The 19,097-nt window shown below is 40.4% G+C and overlaps 1 protein-coding gene across 2 annotated transcripts in view; it reads right to left on the bottom strand.

Annotated features, from left to right (window-relative positions):
• The window catches only part of LOC126278542 (uncharacterized), a 93,452-nt gene that overhangs the window by 11,411 nt on the left and 62,944 nt on the right, over window positions 1–19,097 (bottom strand). The window contains exon 1 of one of the 2 annotated variants that reach the window (XM_049978719.1): window positions 15,188–15,284. The exons of the other annotated variant lie outside the window; for it this stretch is intronic. Within the exon in view, the coding sequence (XP_049834676.1) occupies window positions 15,188–15,241 (54 nt within the window). The 5' untranslated portion in view covers window positions 15,242–15,284. Of the gene's footprint in view, window positions 1–15,187; window positions 15,285–19,097 lie in introns of those variants that run through there. 2 annotated transcript variants of the gene reach the window in all.

The following is a 19,097-nucleotide window of genomic DNA, read 5'->3' as shown; positions in this document are numbered from 1 at the left end:
AAACTCACATATGTCACACTGTCTACATCCTTATATCATAGTCCACTAAATTTATCATCTACTTCTCACAACATTATATTTTGGAGGACTACATTATAGAGATGTAGATAGTGTTATATATGGAAGTTTGGGTAGGTCCAGGCAATGTGCACAGATAGCCAGTGTGCTTACAGCAACCACTCACAGTAAGCAGGAAATCCAGGTTAAAGTCCCATTCCAACACAATTTTTTACTTGTCACTGTTGTGTAGTAGATCTATACTTAATACAGCTGATGTCTCAGACAGTGATAAGGCATTAGTAACTTTGATAAAGGATATGTGGCTGAACACCATAAGCTGCATTTGAAAGTATTTAATTACCAGATCGATATTTGGGCATATATCCCATCATCAGTGCCATCAGATACAGAGGACAAACGAGGACAAACAAATATATATGTACTGTCAGTGTATGCAACATTGTCACATCTGTAGTGATGAGCAGTTCTTCTCAAAATATACCAAGGGTCTCACTGACATCTTCACAGACCATAATTACCTTCCCAACTTTGTGCAGAAGTAGATCTCCCTTGCGTAATCTCTTCCAACACACACTACCTTCCAAATTCCCTCCATCTGACCACAGAGGAGCATTCCCCCTGTGATCTAGTACAACCCAGGACTGCAGCAACTGAATCACAGTCTCTGCCAGGGTTTCAGTTACCTCTCATTGTGCCCTGAAATGAGGAATCGCCTACCCACTATCCTCTCCACCCCTCCCACAGTGTATTCCACTGCAAACCAAACCTACACTATATCCTTATCCATCACTACACAACACGTGCTCCCAACTCCTTGAACCATGGCTCATATCCCCATCATAGGCCTAGATGCAAAACATCCCACCACCAGCTACTCCAGTCTGGTTATAAGCATTACCTATCCCTTAAATGCATGACTACCTGTGAAACAAGTCATGTCATCTACAAGCTAAGCTGCAATCACTGTTCTTAATTCTACAAGGGCATGACAACCAACAAGCTGTCTGTTTGCATGAATGCCCACTGACAAACTGTGGCCAAGAAACAGCTGGACCACCCAGTTGCTGAGCACATTGCCTAACAAAACACTCTTCTTTTATATGACTGCTTCACAGCATGTGCCATCTAGATCCTACCAAAACCAACTTTTATGAATTCCACAGGTGGGAACTCCCTACATTTCTGTAACCCTCCTGGCTTCAACCTTTATTAGTGACTGTCCTTTATGCACCTCTCTCCTTCCCTGTTCCCTATCCAGCACTACACAGCCTTGTATTACCCACCCTCTGCCCTCTCTCCAACTCATCCCTGTCTGCTCCCATAAACTGCTCTCTACCCACTTCCTACCCTGTCCCATCCTGCTTAACCCCACCACCCAAATTGCTTCTCCCATCATATGCTGTTGCTCACAGTCTAGCCTCAGCAGCCAGAAACAGTAGCACTTTGTGCATGAGCTGCATTTGCATGAATGTTTGTGTGCAAGTTGTGTATTTCAAAAGAATGTCTCCTGGCCAAAATCTTAGCTGTTTAGTAGTCTTTTTGTTGTGCCTGACTGCAACTCAACATCTCTGCTATATGGTGTGCAGCAATCTGTTCCATTCAGAATATTGTCATTGTTCTATTCTGGATTTTCAATTGTTTGATTACAAAGCATATGAACATTTTTATACATTGTGTTGTGGCGTGGATCCACAGTGAGAAATGCAGTTACAAGAAATCTACAGTTTGTTGGACCACTGAGTGACAGCATAGCTATAGCTTACAACGTGACATCATACAGGAGAGGTACAGGCTAAAGATGCATGTAATCAGATATGCATGCAATCAGATGGCTAGTACAGACACCGACTACTGGCTGAAGCAGCTGCATGGACATAAAAAGCACATTACACCCACAAGGGGTCACTGGTTCTTGGCTGCAGGCGATTGATATGCTAGACCATGAGCAACAACCTCTGGTGGGGGCCTGGAAGAGTTGAATAGTGCCCTACTTAAACTGCATTATGCATGCCACGGTAGCAGCGGCTAAGGCATAGTAAAGGATGGGTTACTACACTCCTCACTCCTTGGGAGGTGGTGGGTGGTGCAGGGTGACCAGATTCCCGTACCCCCATGACATGCTGACAGGGGACTCACCCATAGTGTTGGAAGCAGTTTCCCAGGGTGAGCACAGTTCCGGGTCTGCACAAGCCTATGAAGGGGTTGGCAGTGGAAGGAGGGTGGTCCCATGTCTTTCCTCCTTTCTGGAAAGGGGAAGGAATGTATCCCAGAGGCTAGACCTCTAGACCTGTGCAACATTGGATTCATCACTCAGTTCCATGACTGGGAATCTGTGATGTCCAGTGGGAAAGTGGACAGCACCAGCTAGAGGTGGCAGGCATTCACATCGGTGCAGGAGGCACTCACATCAGTGTTTGGAAGGTGACCACGTAGGACCTGGAGGCATCTATGACAGATAAGGAGACAACCAAATTTGTGCTGGATGTGCTCACATAGTTGCAGGAGGCACCTGCATCAGGAGGAGAAGGGACCATGTAGTTGCAGGAGGCACCTGTGCCTTGTAGAAGGTGTCAACGTATGTGCTGGAGTCGCCTTATGCCAGTGCCCGCATATATGCAGGAAGTGCCTGTGTCTGGTAAAAGATGTCCACATCAGTATTGGAGGCACATGTCGGTGAAGGAAGCATAAGAAGCATGTACATCAGATTGAGAGGCACCTGTGTTGGTGCTGGAGATGTCTGGAGGGAGCCGCAAAGGTGCTGGAGGAACATGGAGCAAGACAGGTGGCGCCTGCATTGGTGCTGGAGATCCCTGAAGGAACCTGTGTAGTTGCAGGAGATACCTAGAGGGGATCACATAGGTGCAGGAGGTGCATGACGGCACTCGCAACAGTACTAAACATGTCAGGTCATGTGCGGGGGTGGTCCACCGGCAGGAAAGATGCACTAGCACAGCCTGGGATGGACTGCTGCCACAGCGAACTGTGATACTGGTGAATGCCATTGGAAAGCAAGATTCATAAAAAGAAATGAGCCAAACAAATGCAGTGCAAGAAAAGCCTCTGATAGAAATAATGTACTACAGTGCAATTAGGGTCATGTTGAGAGCAGCAGGTGGACAACAGACAACATAAGGACACATGGAGGGCATCAGATAACTGAGGGCCTGTCCCAAGCACAGGTGCAGCTAAGGAAGAAAAAAACAGTGTATGGTGCTGACCAAGTATTGTGGTTACTGCAATGGAGAACATGTGCTTTGAGGCCCTGTAAACTTTCCCAGCGTAGTAATTTGTGATATTCATGTTGGGTCTCCAGCAGGAACATATCATCATCAGGTCACAATATTTCAGCAGTCCACATGGTCACTATCTTCAGTTTAGAAAGGCATCACACTAATTCACTGGAACTGAAATCAAATGTGCCATGGCAGCTTCTGTATACACCAACCATAGGTCCACTGTGCATGCACAAATATAACTGCCCTCTAGCACAAGGCACAACATTGCACTGGTGGGAAAAGCTCACAGAAACAATAAATCATTAGAAAACACTACTGACAGCTTTGATGACCAAAACAAAGACCATTGCTCTCTAAACTTTCCCACAGTAGGAATTTGTAATATTCATGTTGGGTCTCCAGCAGGAATGTATCATCATCAGGTCATAATATTTCAGTGGTCCACAAGGTCGCCATCTTCAGGTGAGAAAGCCATCACACTAACTTGCTGGAACTGAAATCAAACACGTCGTGGCAGCTTCTTTATACATCGACCATAGGTCCACCATGCATGTGCGAATATAACTACCATCTAACACAAGGTACAACAGTGCACTGGTGGGGAAAGCTCACAGAAACAATAAATCAATATCAAACACAACTGACAGCTTTGATGACCAAAACAAAGACCATTGTTCCATCTTGTGTCATAGGCCCTCTGCTGTTCCTGATTTAAATAAACGATCTAGGTGATAATCTGAGCAGCCCCCTTAGACTGTTTGCAGATGACGCGCTGTAATTTACCGTCTAGTAAAATCATCAGACGATCAATTCCAAGTACAAAATGATCTAGAGAGAATTTCTGTATAGTGCAAAAAGTGGCAATTGTCACTAAACAAAGAAAAGTGTGAGGTCATCCACATGGGTAATAAAAGAAATCTGATAAATTTTGGATATACGATAAATCGCACAAATCAAAGAGCTGTCAATTCAACTAAATACCTAGGAATTACAATTACGAGCAATGCAAATTGGAAAGACCACATAGATTATATTGTGGGGAAGGCAAAACAAAGACTGTGCTTTGTTATCAGAACACTTAGAAGATGTGACAAACCCACTAAAGAGACAGCATACATTACACTTGTCCATCCTCTGCTGGAATATTGCTGCATGGTGTGGGATCCTTACTTGTAGGATTGATGGAGGACATCGAAAAAGTGCAGAGGAAGGCATGGGCAGGTTGTTTTGTGTTATTGTGAAATAGGGGTGAGAGCGTCACTGATATGATATGCAAGTTGGGGTGGCAGTCACTGAAACAAAAGCAGTTTTCTTTGCGGCAAGACCTATTTATGAAATTTCAATCACCAACTTTCTCTTCCAAATGTGAAAATATTTTGTTGACACCCACCTACATAGGGAGAGATGATCATCATAATAAAATAAGAGAAATGAGAGCTTGAACAGAAAGATTTAGGTGTTCCTTTTTCTCATGTGCCACTCGAGAGTGGAATGGTAGAGAAGTAGTATGAAAATGGTTCAATGAACCCTCTGCCAGGTACTTAAGTTTGAAATGCAGAGTAACCATGTAGATGTAGACATAGATGTCAAACGAAACAGAGTTGAAACTCTTGCTTAAAGTACACCCCTTATCTCTGTTTATAATATTATCATATAGCCAGATTTCAATACCTTCTTTCACTACACAGTCCCAATCCCGTGACACAGGGGCAACCACTTGTGTCTCATCATATTATTTTATTTCCTTCAGTGAGATAATGTTCCACCACTGTAGAATTTTCTGGCTGAATGAAAAGCGTGTTGCAATGAAGCTACATGCATGGATCCTGGACCATATGAATCATCTGTCCAGTATAGGCTTTCCCACAATGGCAGGGAATCTTATAGACCCCAGGCTCTCTCAAACCCAAATCATCCTTCACTGAGCCCTGCAGGTCTCTGGTCTTAATTGGTGGATGCAATGCACGTTTAATATCAAATTTCTTCAAAATTCTTCCTATTTCTGTAGATATGCTTCTGGCAAAAGGTAGGAATGCCACTAATTTGCTTGTATCTTGTATTGGTTCTTGCAGAGGTCCATTCTGTAGAGCACAATGGATCTGACAGTCAGTATAACTATTCTGCTTAAACACAGCTCTTAGATGATCCAGTTCATGTGTCGAACTATATGAATCAGAGATGAGATGACAACTTGTCACATGAAGAGATTGGTCCATATGCACAGGCTTATGATATAACACTATGTCCTAATGTCCCATCATCCCTCCCGTAGACCAAGATAACTAAAAATGGAAGTTTTCCATCCTTTTCAACTTCTGTCATGAACTTAATACTGGGGTGCAGACAGTTAAAATGATCTAGGAAACGATCCAGAGCATCCAACCCATGTGTCAATGCCATACATGTATCACCAATATATCTCCAGAAACCAGTTGTTTTTAAGAACGCCTTCTTCAGTGACATGTCCTCAAAATCTTCCATAAACAAATTGGCGACTATGGAGGATAATGGACTCACCATAGTTTGTTCAACCATAGTTTGTTCAAAGTTTTTGTCATTAAATAAAAAATATGTTGATGTCAACACATGGTGACAAAGTTTAGTTGTTTCTTCAATCAATTTTTCACCAATTAACTGAAAAGAATCTTCAAGAGGAACTCTGGTAAACAGAGACACAACATCAGAACTAATGAGCATATTCATGCCACTGAGACACGAAGCTATCAACAGCATCTGATATTGATTTATCATTTCCGAGAGCTTTTCCACCAGTGTGCTGTTGTGCCTTGTGCTAGAGGGCAGTTTTGTTCACACATGTGTGGTGGACCTGCGATCAGTGTGCAAAGGAGCCACTTCAGCATGTTTGATTTAAGTTCCAGCAAGTTAGTGCAATGGTTTTCTCACATCATGATGGCAACCAGGTGAACTACCAAAATATTGTGTCCAGATGACGATATATTCCAGCTGGAGACCCGACATGAATATCATGAAAGTGCTTTGTTGCTAACCAGATGAGGTTCGATGGGAGCTAACACTGGGGAGCCCAGTTACACATATGGTTAGCCCAGTTACGCATACGGTTGTGAAGTGAGGAGCAAAATCAGCTGCTCCATTGTCCATATGCAGCTCTCTCACTTTACAGGAAGCAAGAGAGGCAAGGCAGAAGTGCTGCATGGTGCCCACATTGTGGTTGTCAATGGAATCATCCACTTTCTCTTTGCCCAGCAGGCTTGTTGCTTTGTTCCATGAACAGTAAAAGTGCTGTCCTCCTCTGCGTCCCCCCCCCCCCCCCCCACTTTGATTGAGTGGTGTGAAAATAGCATGCAAGGATAGACTCTCACAGTGAAGTATTCACAGACAGTCAACTTAGTAAGCAGAGAATTGCATCCCTACACTTGGAGCTGGCATAGAATAACAAGCAAACATGACAACAAAAGAGAGTGGAGCAGAGCCTGAAAAGAAGGCCAAACTAACAGGATAACAGAAACAGGGAGGCTGTTCCTCAAAAGGAGGGCATGACAAAAACATGACAGTGTTTCTTGCAAGGTGACAAACTAGAGGTGCAGCCATAGGTCAGTGCCTTTCCATTGTCGAAATACAACAAAATGAAACTGCAGCAGTGTGTTAGAGGCTTGTAAATCTGCAGAAAAATCGCTGGATGGTGGAACACTGCAATGATGTAGCAAACAACGATGTAGCCTGTACTGTCAATGTAGTCGCAAAGTTGGTGATGGCTGCTGGATGAAGTATCAAATGCTGTAGGAGTCATGAATGGTCCAAAGAGAGCACAAAACAGGCTTGTCACCACAGTATGTTGTGCAGTGGACAAGGCAATGAAAACAACCACAGGAAGGAGCATGCACAAGAAACAGTTTCAGTGACAAATTAAGTTGTTGTGTTGGTTCACAATGAGAAACACGATTATAAGAAAACCACAGTTTATTAAGTCACAAGGTGACAGTATAACAGTTATAGGTCATGGAGTGACATCATGCTAGAGGAGCTACTTGAACTCACTGAAGACAAGAATACTTGAAATCAGAAAGTTTTGGCATGAGAATCATGGAGAGGTTGATGCCACCAAACATGTGCTGAAGGACCCTACTTGTTGAATGTAATTCTTGCAGATGATGTACTCAATAGGGATATGTTTCAACTTCAATATGCTGGCAGTGTCAAGATCACTGTGGAAGAAGCCAGAGCAAAAAGAGGCCCTCCACAATGCTTTGAATGTCAGGGCTTTTACCATAATGACAAGTACTGCAGCATGGACATAAAATGTGCCAATTGGGTCCATAATGGAAGAAAGACTCAGCTGTCCCTGTCACAACTGTGGCAAAAAGTATGTTGCCAGCTAATTTGGATGTTTAGTCTTCAAGAGAGTTGTCCCCAAGCAGAAAGGATAACAGATCCAGACCAAATCATTCACACTACACTACAGAAGGGTGTGAGCTATGATGCAGCACTTACTGGATATCAACACAAACAGGCCACAACCATCCAACCACAACAATTCTCTGAGGCAGCTAGTGGAGTGGATCATGTGATGGAACACATGGAGAAGCAGCTGCTGCCAGAAGCAGACAAGTGATTGCTGACATCTGCAAATGGTTCTTCACCAGTGTCCACTATCCTACAGAATGGAAACATGCAGAGGCAGAATCTATCCTGAAGGAATGGAAGAATCCAGCTGCAGACCCTCAGTCCTCTGCCAACACCTTCAAATATTTTTGAGCAGTTACGCTGTGTGTGGCCATTTCAACAGATCCAAGCAGAACATCATCTGTCAGACGCCAAATCTGGATTTTGATGAGGCCCTGCTACAGCTCAACAACTCCTGGGATTCATGGATAGCTGCAATGAGACTGAAACCAGGCCCTGAGACTCACTTTCCATCTCCCCCAGGACTTCCTGTCAAGAGAGGTTGAAGATGTTGCTGGAGTCCCATCACTTAGCCAGAGGTATCACCAGACCACATCCAAATTCTATGTGAGGTGGTCAAAGAATTGTCCAATCAGGGTACTGGGTGGAAAAATTCACTGCAATCCCAAGACCAGATGGTCACACTAACTTCACAGAGAATAACTGCAAAGGAACTTTGAATAACATAATTACCCAAAACACAGAATGCAAAACAAGTCATGAAAACACCAACTACAATTAATAGCTGGAGGAAACTTTCAAAAATGGGTTGCTGAACTCCGGCATCCATCCAGGCAAGAAATCATGTGAAACAAGGGGCGCTAACAATTCCTTGTTTTTATCCCACAACAGTAGTCTCCAGCATGGGCAATAAATGTGGCTGTTTACTGATTTATAACAATAACCAGAATACTTCGATACTGTTCCCCACAGTAGTTAAATGAACAAAGTAAGAGCATATGGACTATCAGACCAATTGTGTGATTGGATAGAGGAGTTCCTAGATAATAGAACGCAGCATGTCATTCTCAATGGAGAGAAGTCTTCCGAAGTAAGAGTGATTTCAGATGTGTCGCAGGGGAGTGTCATAGGACCGTTGCTATTCACAATATACATAAATGACCTGGTGGATGACATCGGAAGTTCACTGAGGCTTTTTGCAGATGATGCTGTGGTGTATTGAGAAGTTGTAACAATGGAAAATTGTGCTGAAATACAGGAGGATCTGCAGAGAATTGACACATGGTGCACGGAATGGCAATTGAATCTCAATGTAGACAAGTGTAATGTGCTGTGAATACATAGAAAGATAGATCCCTTATCATTTAGCTACAAAATAGCAGGTCAGCAACTGGAAGCAGTTAATTCCATAAATTATCTGGGAGTACGCATTAGGAGTGATTTGAAATGGAATGATCATATAAAGTTGATCGTCAGTAAAGCAGATGCCAGACTGAGATTGATGTTTTTAGTTGGGTTCATAAATGCTGATGCTCTGCTCCAGATCATTTGCAAATGATATTAAGGTCAAAACTGTGAGTGCAGATTTTAAACAAAACCCAGTCAATGTCAACAATCAAAACCTTTATTGATAACTGTGAAACTAGCACAAATTCAGTTATATAAAAACAATTTTTTTTCTCATTTGTACATTCTACTCATTTTATTAATGTTAGATTTTACTGTTTAAAACAATGATATAACATTGCAGAAGAACTATATGAAAGTGACCTAATAACAGATGACTTTAACAACTTTAGTAATTTTTTGACCTATTTGTAGACAGCAGATCAAGCTCAGATAATTGCAGAGAAAATCTAATATCTGTTATGGAATAAATTGCTAGTAAAAATGATGAACAGAAGTACATCTCTAGTAAGTTTTTGAGAATTATATGCTTGACAAAGATCTCAGTGGTTTCCATACTATGCATCCTGTCAGAGACATGTGTGTTCATATACAACTACCCTCATATCTTTGATGCAAAAGGTTCTACACATTTAATAACTGATAAAAGATATTTATTAAATTGTTGTTTGTTTCTCTTATGTCATGCTATCTTTACACTAAGTGCACTGTAGATATTAATCAGTAACCAAAGTGAATCTTTTCTTACAGCCAAATTTCTGATGACTTCATAAGCAATGGTTTTCACATACTACTTACTCTGGAAGATAAATAGCATGAGCTTGAATTTATGACTCTAAGTAATACAGTAGTTATGCGCAATAGTCAATAATGCAGCTTAACAGTCAATCAATGATAAGTTGCTTTAGAGCATCAAATTCATTTTTAAGAGTGAGATTTTAATCTGCTCCTTGTTGTTTTTCATTTCAATGACAACTATGCAGAAATTGTCATCATCATCCATCAACCTCAGGGATTAGTGTTGTCATGACTGTTCAGTTTTCAAAGATCTGCAAATTGGTCTTTCAATCTTTTCTGAAGTTTTCCTCAGTTGTTTCCCAATGGCTTTATATATATAAACAAAGATTCCAAGACTTCCAAAGCGGGAAAACGCCGGCAGACAGGCACAAGAACAAAACACACAAACACACACACAGAATTACTAGCTTTCGCAACCGATGGTTGCTTCTTCAGGAAGGAGAGGGAAAGACGAAAGGATGTGGGTTTTAAGGGAGAGGGTAAGGAGTCATTCCAATCCCGGGAGCGGAAAGACTTCCCTTAGGGGGAAAAAAAGGACAGGTGTACACTCGCGCACGCACACACATGCACACATATCCATCCGCACATACACAGACACAAGCAGACATATTTAGGCAAATATGTCTGCTTGTGTCTGTGTATGTGCAGATGGATATGTGTGCGTGTGTGTGTGTGCGCGAGTGTACACCTGTCCTTCTTTTCCCCCTAAGGGAAGTCTTTCCACTCCCGGGATTGGAATGACTCCTTACCCTCTCCCTTAAAACCCACATCCTTTCGTCTTTCCCTCTCCTTCCTGAAGAAGCAACCATCGGTTGCGAAAGCTAGTAATTCTGTGTGTGTGTTTGTGTGTTTTGTTCTTGTGCCTGTCTGCCGGCGTTTTCCCGCTTGGTAAGTCTTGGAATCTTTGTTTTTAATATATTTTTCCCATGTGGAAGTTTTTTCCTATTTTATATATATATATATATATATATATATATATATATATATATATATATATATATATATATATATATTATTGGCTCAACATAATTTAACCATTTCATGTGATATACTTCATTTTATTTCAGTAGACTCAGTATCTGTTCTAAGTTTTATTTCTTCATTTCAGATGCAATCACATCTTGTCCATCCTAAAGTCAAGTGCAAAAACCTCATTTCTACTGCATCGAGACAACATTTTTTTAATTTTTTTTAATTTTTTTTTTTTTAATCGCATTCCAACACTCCACTCCACAAGGAACTGTATGGATTGCTATTGTTCCTTTTTATAAAATCACATAGGCAACCAATATAGAAACATGTTGCACCCAATTTAGTACACAGTTTTCTTGAAAAATAAGAGAATTCTCATGATCCCCTTAAAGTTCTTGTACAAGTCTATGTGCAAAGAGTGTTCATTAAGTAATGCAACATATTGTTATTCCCAGCCAGTTTTGGTTGAAAAATGCAGAATTTGTTGTGGGACACAGTGGAATATTATCGCTTCAGCCCCTATAGTTTTAGAAAGTTCTGGTTGGTCGTGGCACTATACTTAGCCTTCAAAATGGCATCTGTAACGGAGGTGCGTCCTAGTCTCCCGCATGCCACCTGGCCACATACAGCTGTGACTCTTGCATGTTGGAAAGTGCAGACACTCTCAAGGCAACTGATGGACCACAATCAGACTCCTTACTGGCCAACTTGATGTCTGTGTTGGTAGTGCCGACTCTTGCATCAGCTGTTGTACCCAAAGGTGCACACCTGCTGGGTTCCTCACCACCTAACAGAAGGGCATGAAGAGCAACAAAGGACCATCTGTGTGGAATTGCTTTAATTTTTGTCAAACATTCTCAAAGGTGATAAAACATGGCTTCATCAACTTTGAAACAGAAAGAAAATGACAGTTCATGGTGTGGCACCACATTACTTCTCCTCTAAAGAAAAAGTTCAAAGTCATACCCTCAGCCAATGTAGTCACGGCAATGGTCTCCTGGTACTCTGAAGAGGTTATTCTGTTCAATGTCCTCACTCTTGCTGCAACTATAAACTCTGAAGTGTATTGTGCTACCCTCAGGAAGCTGAAGAAATAACTTCAGAATGTTCATCACTACAAAAATGTGAACAAACTTCTCTTTCTCTATGACAATGCAAGGCCTCACACAAGTCTTTGCACCCCGTACAAGTCTGCACAGTTGAGAGGAGCTCACAAAATTTCATTGTACTGCTATTCTCATCCACCCTACAGCCCAGATCTTGCACCTTCCAACTTCCATTTGTGGGGCCCAATGAAGGATGCACTCCATGGGAAGCAGTTCATGAATAATGGAGGGTTATTGAAGCAGCAAGACACTGGCCTTGAAATTGACCTGTAGTATGGTACCAAGCAGGCAAGCAGGCACTTACAGTAAGATGGTATAAGGTCGTTGCACTAAATGGAGATTATGTTTAAAAATATGTTTTTGTAGCCGGAAGAGTGGAGAATAATACTGTGTATTGAAATCCTGAATAAAACCAACCTGCTTTCAGAATAAAAAATGTGTTTCATGACTTATTGAATACCCCTCATACAAAGAAGGGTGTAGCAATGTATCTATGACTATAGTCCATTCAAGACATGAAATGAAGAAATGAGGAAGACCAGGTAAAATACATTCAGCCAGTAACAAATGGACAAGTGCTCCTATAGAATCTTGAATGTCTATCAAGTGTTTGCATCTCAGCCATAACTCAAAGCTTACAGTAAAAATACATTTTTTTTTTCGATCCACGATATATTCAGTTTTTCAACAATAGCTATGAAACAAAAAAAAATTATGATAATGACCAGAAAACTGCATGCTTCATATATCTTAAGAATTTTAAAAAAACCATTGCAAGAATTATTCATACCAAGTCATTTGCTAACTAAAAAGTTATGCTGTTGCATAGAAGTTTACCCAGCTTATCAATCCAGTTTAGTATTGATTCATGTTATTGGCCCTTTTATATCCTTCATAAAGCAGTCAGTTTCAAGCACATAGTGTAGGTGCTTCATCCAATAAATTAGTCAGAAACTATAAAGTAATGGAACAGTAGTTAGAATGGGTGGATTGTAGCTTTGAGTCAAGTTGGGTAGTTGCTCGAATAGCACTGTGGATGGAAATTTTCCTATTAAAGGTGAAGGTCAGGCCCTATGAGTCCTGCTACGTGAGATAGGTTAAATATGTCAGGGAGTTTACTGTCAGGGTATAAATCACTGCAGACTAAAAATTTAACCACACATGCACTTGTTTCTTAAACCCCATCATGAAGGAGGACCTTTGGGGATGTGGGACAAGTCCTCATTACTGTTATATGTTGATAAGTAGAAGCAGTCACTTCAGGCTGCTTCTGTATATATGCCAACAACAAATTATTACTAGTGTATATAATCTGGTATAGTTTCCGCTTTGTTTGACAGTAAAGATATTAGTCTGAGTGCATTTTATATCTTGCATATTCAACCATACACTGCCAGTTTAAAATTTCATCATGAAACTGAAAGTGCTTACTCACATATGTATGCTACAAAACATATGATTTTGATTTCCCAAATTTCCTTTGGTTGCTAGAATAGTAAGCAACAGGGATAATGATATTGGAGGTACTCAAATGGACAAACAAGCATCAGCAGATAATTATGTTTAATAAATGTAAACATGGTCCATAGTAGCCTGTAATGAAGTGGTTATTATATTGACCGATTATCTAATTTCGCCTAAGCATCATTGTCCAGCACATTTGTAACATCTGTATTTTCAGATGTAATTGACAATGGTGCTTAGTCAAAACTAGCTAATTGCACGATAAAATAAACATGCCATTACTGACTACCATGGATCGTGTTCACATTTATTAAGCATTTGGAGGCGGTGGACACCCACTGATACCTGTTTTTGGTGTTGATGATAAAACTGTCAGATCATGTTCTCTTTCTTCCTATCCTCCTACCAGCTGCCATTTCCCAGCCACCCTCCTCCCCCTGTCTCCCTTGATGCTTCTCAGTTCCTTCCTTGCTTCCTCAAACTGTACCTGAAGGGCAAAGATTTTCTTTTCCTGTTCCCCAATCAAAATCTTCCTACTGGATATTCTGCAGTACAAGGAGAGAGCCTCTTCTGTTCTGCTAACATTCTCCCTGCTACATCCCCCCCCCCCCCAGTGAAAATATTTCATACTAGATTGGCAACAAATCCCTCTACTCACTACCGTATAACACCTCCCACATTTCTCAGTCATGGTCAGTTCCTAAAGAATAAGTAAGTTTGAATAATGTTTTTAATTTGCCGAGGACGTGAGATTGGCTATATGTAAACAAAAAGCGACACAAGGCTCTTATGTGCGGTTGTTGTTGTTTTTGTATTGATTAGGGATACAATGACAGAAGAATGAATTAGTAATTACTTTGCTTTTAGAGAATTTACGTTATCAAGAGTGTATGGTCAGGTTTTAAAAGTTTATAGCTCGGGAAATTTAGGCCTTAATCGTGTATATCTAACTAGTAATCAGTACGAAATGTGTTAGTTAAATACGATTTAGAAACGCTTAATTACACTTTTATTGCGACAGTAGACACTGATGAAACTAGTAGCTGTCTTTTTTTAATGAATTTTGGGGTACGACGAATTTTTGAATAGAACTTTTTGTCTTTATGCCACGCAAAATTTCGGGTTCTGTCGCTATTGTAGAAACTTCAGATAACACGAAGTAGTTTCAAGAACTAGCTCTGCTAGACGCTAATATTCAGTTGTATGACAAGAACGGACACTATAGCAAATATACGAAACAAAGAAACATTCAATTTGACACTATTTCCTCTCAAATAAGTTCTTTCAGCGAACGAAGAAAATGCCTGTGATCTCACTCGGCGGTTATCTTGGGTAGGTAATTTTATAATGTCGGACTCTCGATCTGCCGAATTCTCACTAAAGAAGAATAATCACAGCCTTTGCTTATGAAGTACTGAGATTTGTGAGGAGTTTTGTTATGCTTAAGAAAGACCTTTACAGGAAAAACAAAAGACGCATTGCAAAATAATGTACAGATAAATGACAGCATTATTGATACAAACCCTGCTAAAATAACAATAGCAGACATGATAATTAACTTTTTTTTTCAAATATTTTGAGTCTGAAATATTAAAGTTAGAAACATTTGTGAGATGTGACAGATATGCAACATTGCTTCGACAATAAAGAAGAAAATATGAATTAAATCTTGTTTGACAATAAAAAGACTGTTCACAGTACTCAGCAATTCATTCAACAGTTCATGAGCTTGACTTGAAAACCAACTTGCTTTAGAATACTGCTGAATTACAAAGACATAAAAGTGCACAGAGTAATTACCTGTAGTGTTGGAAACTGTTGGGGATATGTGCACAAACATTTTCTGGCGTGCATAGTAGCGCACAAGATATGATGTGCAGAATATGGAATATATGGAATATATATGTTCCGTGTTTGTTGATGGGGCAACGTAATATAATTTTGTAGCCAAATGTATTAATATGTGTTGTGCAAATAAAGCATAAGTTTATTTTGTCCCGTAAATAGTTGTTACCTGTCATTTAGCTGCGTTAATCTGCATAAATACAACAGGTCATGGGCCCAGGTACTGGATTAGAGCGAGATGATAAGCTTTAAGGTGACGTGTATTTGGGCAAAAGTTGCGTGGAAGTTCGTATAAACTTGGATTGTGTACGCTATACGAAGAAGAACATTGTAAAATGAGTACGACACAGGGGGATATAGCAAACAGAGCGGCTTGTAGGGCGCGAAAATTAGGCGACCTGGAAATTTGCCATTGAGCGTATTTGCACTTGGATGACTTATGGGACGTCATAAATGGTAAATTGGCACCTACAGAATCAAGTTTTGCTACTAAGAATCGCAAGGCGAAATCAAAACTAATCCTTTTGATTGATCCAGCGAATTATGTTCACATAGAAAAGACTACATCAGCAATGGAGTTATGGGACAAACTGAAAAACGCATTTGAAGATGGTGGTTTAACCAGAAAAGTAGGATTACTTCGTGAGCTGATAACCACAAGATTGAATAAGTGTAAAAGCGTGGATGAATACGTGAATAAAACAATTTCAATCTCCAATCGTCTGAGGAATATTGGTTTTGAAATTGCGGATGAATGGACTGGAACTTTATTATTAGCTGGACTGCCAGATAAATATTCGCCAATGATTATGGGTTTGGAAAGTTCGGGAATATCCATTACAGCGGATAGTGTTAAAGTAAATATTCTACAGGACATGAAAAATGAACCAAATTCTAATGCTTCAGAAAAAGAAACTGGTTCGGCTTTATACTCTTAGTACAACAAGAAGAAGCCAATAGGATGTTTTAGATGCCCGAAAATTGGACATACAGTCACTTGAGGTGATTTAGAACCGCTGGCGTGAAATGGAACACGGTACCCATTTCAACAAATCATCTTTGCTTTGGAGTGATACTTTGGTGTAACTAATGGAAACCACCCTCTAGAGCGGGGGTCTCCAAACTTTTTAGTTCGTGGGCCACCTTATGTAGTTTACAAGGCCACTCATCTGTATCCAACCTGGACTGAAGGTGGAGTAAATGGTACAGCCTGCAAAAGAAACCAAAGTGGTTGGTTTGACCTCAGGATATTTTAAGATTGGTTTCAGACAATAGCTTTTCGTAACTTAGAAGGCTTGCGGGGGTCAAAGTTCTGATAGGAGACAGTCTCTCAAGCCACATTTCCTTGTTTGTAGTCTCTCAATGTGAGAAGGAGAATATTAAGTTAGTGTTGCTCCCGCCAAATGCAACACACATCTGTCAGCCTCTAGATGTGGCATTCTTTCGCCCAATTAAAGTAGCTTGCCGAAAAGCTTTGACTGAGTGGAAGAAAGGAAACAGGGGTGTTCTTCCCAAAAGCGACTTGCCTAAGACATTGAAGGCGACATTTCACCACATGGGTGAGAAAATTCGAGAGAATGTTGGTTGGTTTGGTTGGTTGTTTGGGGAAGGAGACCAGACAACGTGGTCATCGGTCTCATTAGGGAAGGATGGGGAAGGAAGTCGGCCGTGCCTTTTCAGAGGAACCATCCCGATATTTGCCTGGAGTGATTTAGGGAAATCACGAAAAACCTAAATCAAGATGGCCGGACGCGGAATTGAACCGTCGCCCTCCCGAATGCGAGTCCAGTGTCTAACCACTGCGCCACCTCACTCGGTGAGAGAATGTTATTGCAAGATTTCGTGCTTCTGGTATCATACCTTTCAATCCAGGAAAAGTTCTTTCTCTCTTACCTGTTAGCAGTTTGGAAAACGAGACAGGTGGCCCAATGCAGGTATGGCCTGAAGCCTTTGTGGAACACTTGAAAGATGTTCGTTATGGATCTGTTAATTCCCAACCCAAAAAAGCTCATGGTGGAAAACTGGAAGCTCTCCCTGCAAAAACTGTCATGTCACAGACAGAAATTTCAGACGATATTGGTGAGGACAGCAAGGAGAAGGAAGCTGATGATCCCAAAGTTTTGGAGAAAGAAACTATAATATCTGAGACAACAATTGAAGAGGAATATGGACCTGGACCTTCTGAGGCCCCTCCAATGACAGTGGCCAAAAACGATTTTGTCTTGGTGAAGTTTCCTGTTGCAGAGATTAACCATTCAATATTATATGTAAGAAGGATTGAGGCTATGGAGCTGCATAACAACATTCAAGTTAATTTCATGAGGAATAAAATTAGTGAGAAACAAGAATACTTTTTTTTCCAGATGTTGTGGACATGTGTGTGTTGTCAAAAGCACAAGTTGTAATGAAGTTACAAGGAACTGGTTTCCGACGAGGTAGAGTGATATTTAAAACTCTTGAAGGCAATGACATCACGCAATGTAAAGTGTTGTATTAAGTAATGAGTGATATGGTTTGTTTTTTGTAACATCATTGTCTTAGGAAAGTATTTGTAAGCTCAGAGACTTAATGGTTAATAAAGCTGGTCGCTAATATAAAAAAATATATATTGGGAATAATTAATACAAAGTTGAGGCAGTATAAATGCATTTTTCTTAGTGAAATGCTTGGGGTGATTTGGAACACAATTCAGATCAAAATTTGAAGAAGGGTTATGGTACAGCATTTTCATTCATGTAACACATCGCTGTAAGAAGGACTAGAGATGCTGTATTTAAAATTTCAAAATTATAGTACAATATTTTGATATTTATTTTCAGTAAAAATTTCACTTTCTGTACCAATTCACCCCAAGTTATGGTATTGCTTCAAAGTGTAACGAAAAGTTAAGTATAAAAGAAAAGAAGCATGTTAATTCTAGTAGCCCTGAGAGAAAGGCTACCGATAAAGGTAAGGCATTTTCTGTTTTTTACTCTTTTAATGAAGCGAGTGACGATCATGCAGAATGGTTCCTAGATTCAGGAACATTTGTGCAGATTACCAAAGCTCTGTCAGGTTTGTATGATGTTCAGTCAAGGACTGATATTGGAATTTCTACAGTTGACGGATCTAAGTTAAGGTGTGAACTACTCTTGTGGTGATATTGTACCTACTGCAAGTAATGTAAGACGTGTTTACAAAGTGAACACAGTTCCAAATACTGCCAAAACAGGAAAGCACTCTGTTTATGCAGCAAAAGATTTCTTGTGGCATAGGAGACTTGGACATTTGAATAGGAAAAGTATGACTTTACTGAAGAATATGGCAACTTGGATGGAAAATTATAGAATGTATAATGTTCAATGTGAGGTGTTTTTGCAAGGGAAGCAGGATAGATTGCCATTTAAATTGAGTCAGAGCAGATCTACCAAAGACATGCAGCTCATACATTCAGATCCCTGTGGACCTATGGAGAACGAATCTTTAGGAGGTAGCTTCTATTTCCTGACATTCATAGATGATTTTTCTAGATACATGCACGCTTATTTTATAAGCAGCAAGGTTCAAGTGAAGGTTTATTGGAAAATGGTCGAAAGACAGACGGGGGAGGAAATTAAAATTATTAGATCAGACAATGGATCAGAATATGTAAAGAGACTGTTTAAGGAAGAGTTGAATTGAATGGGTATTAGATATCAGACTACCATTCGCTACAGTCCTTCTCAGAATGGAGTTGCAAAACGAGCCAACAGAACCATTGTAGAAAAGGCAAGAAGTATGTTAACTGATGCTGAGCTATCTAAGTGTTTTAGGGCAGAGGCTGTGTCGATAGCAGTGTATTTAATTAACAGATTACCTACCAAAGCTGTGAGACACAAGACGCCTT

This window comes from Schistocerca gregaria, chromosome 6 (assembly GCF_023897955.1).
Source record: "Schistocerca gregaria isolate iqSchGreg1 chromosome 6, iqSchGreg1.2, whole genome shotgun sequence".
NCBI lineage: Eukaryota > Metazoa > Arthropoda > Insecta > Orthoptera > Acrididae > Schistocerca > Schistocerca gregaria.
The sequence above is the reverse complement of the archived record's forward strand: the minus strand, read 5'-3'. Positions and strand labels throughout refer to the sequence as shown.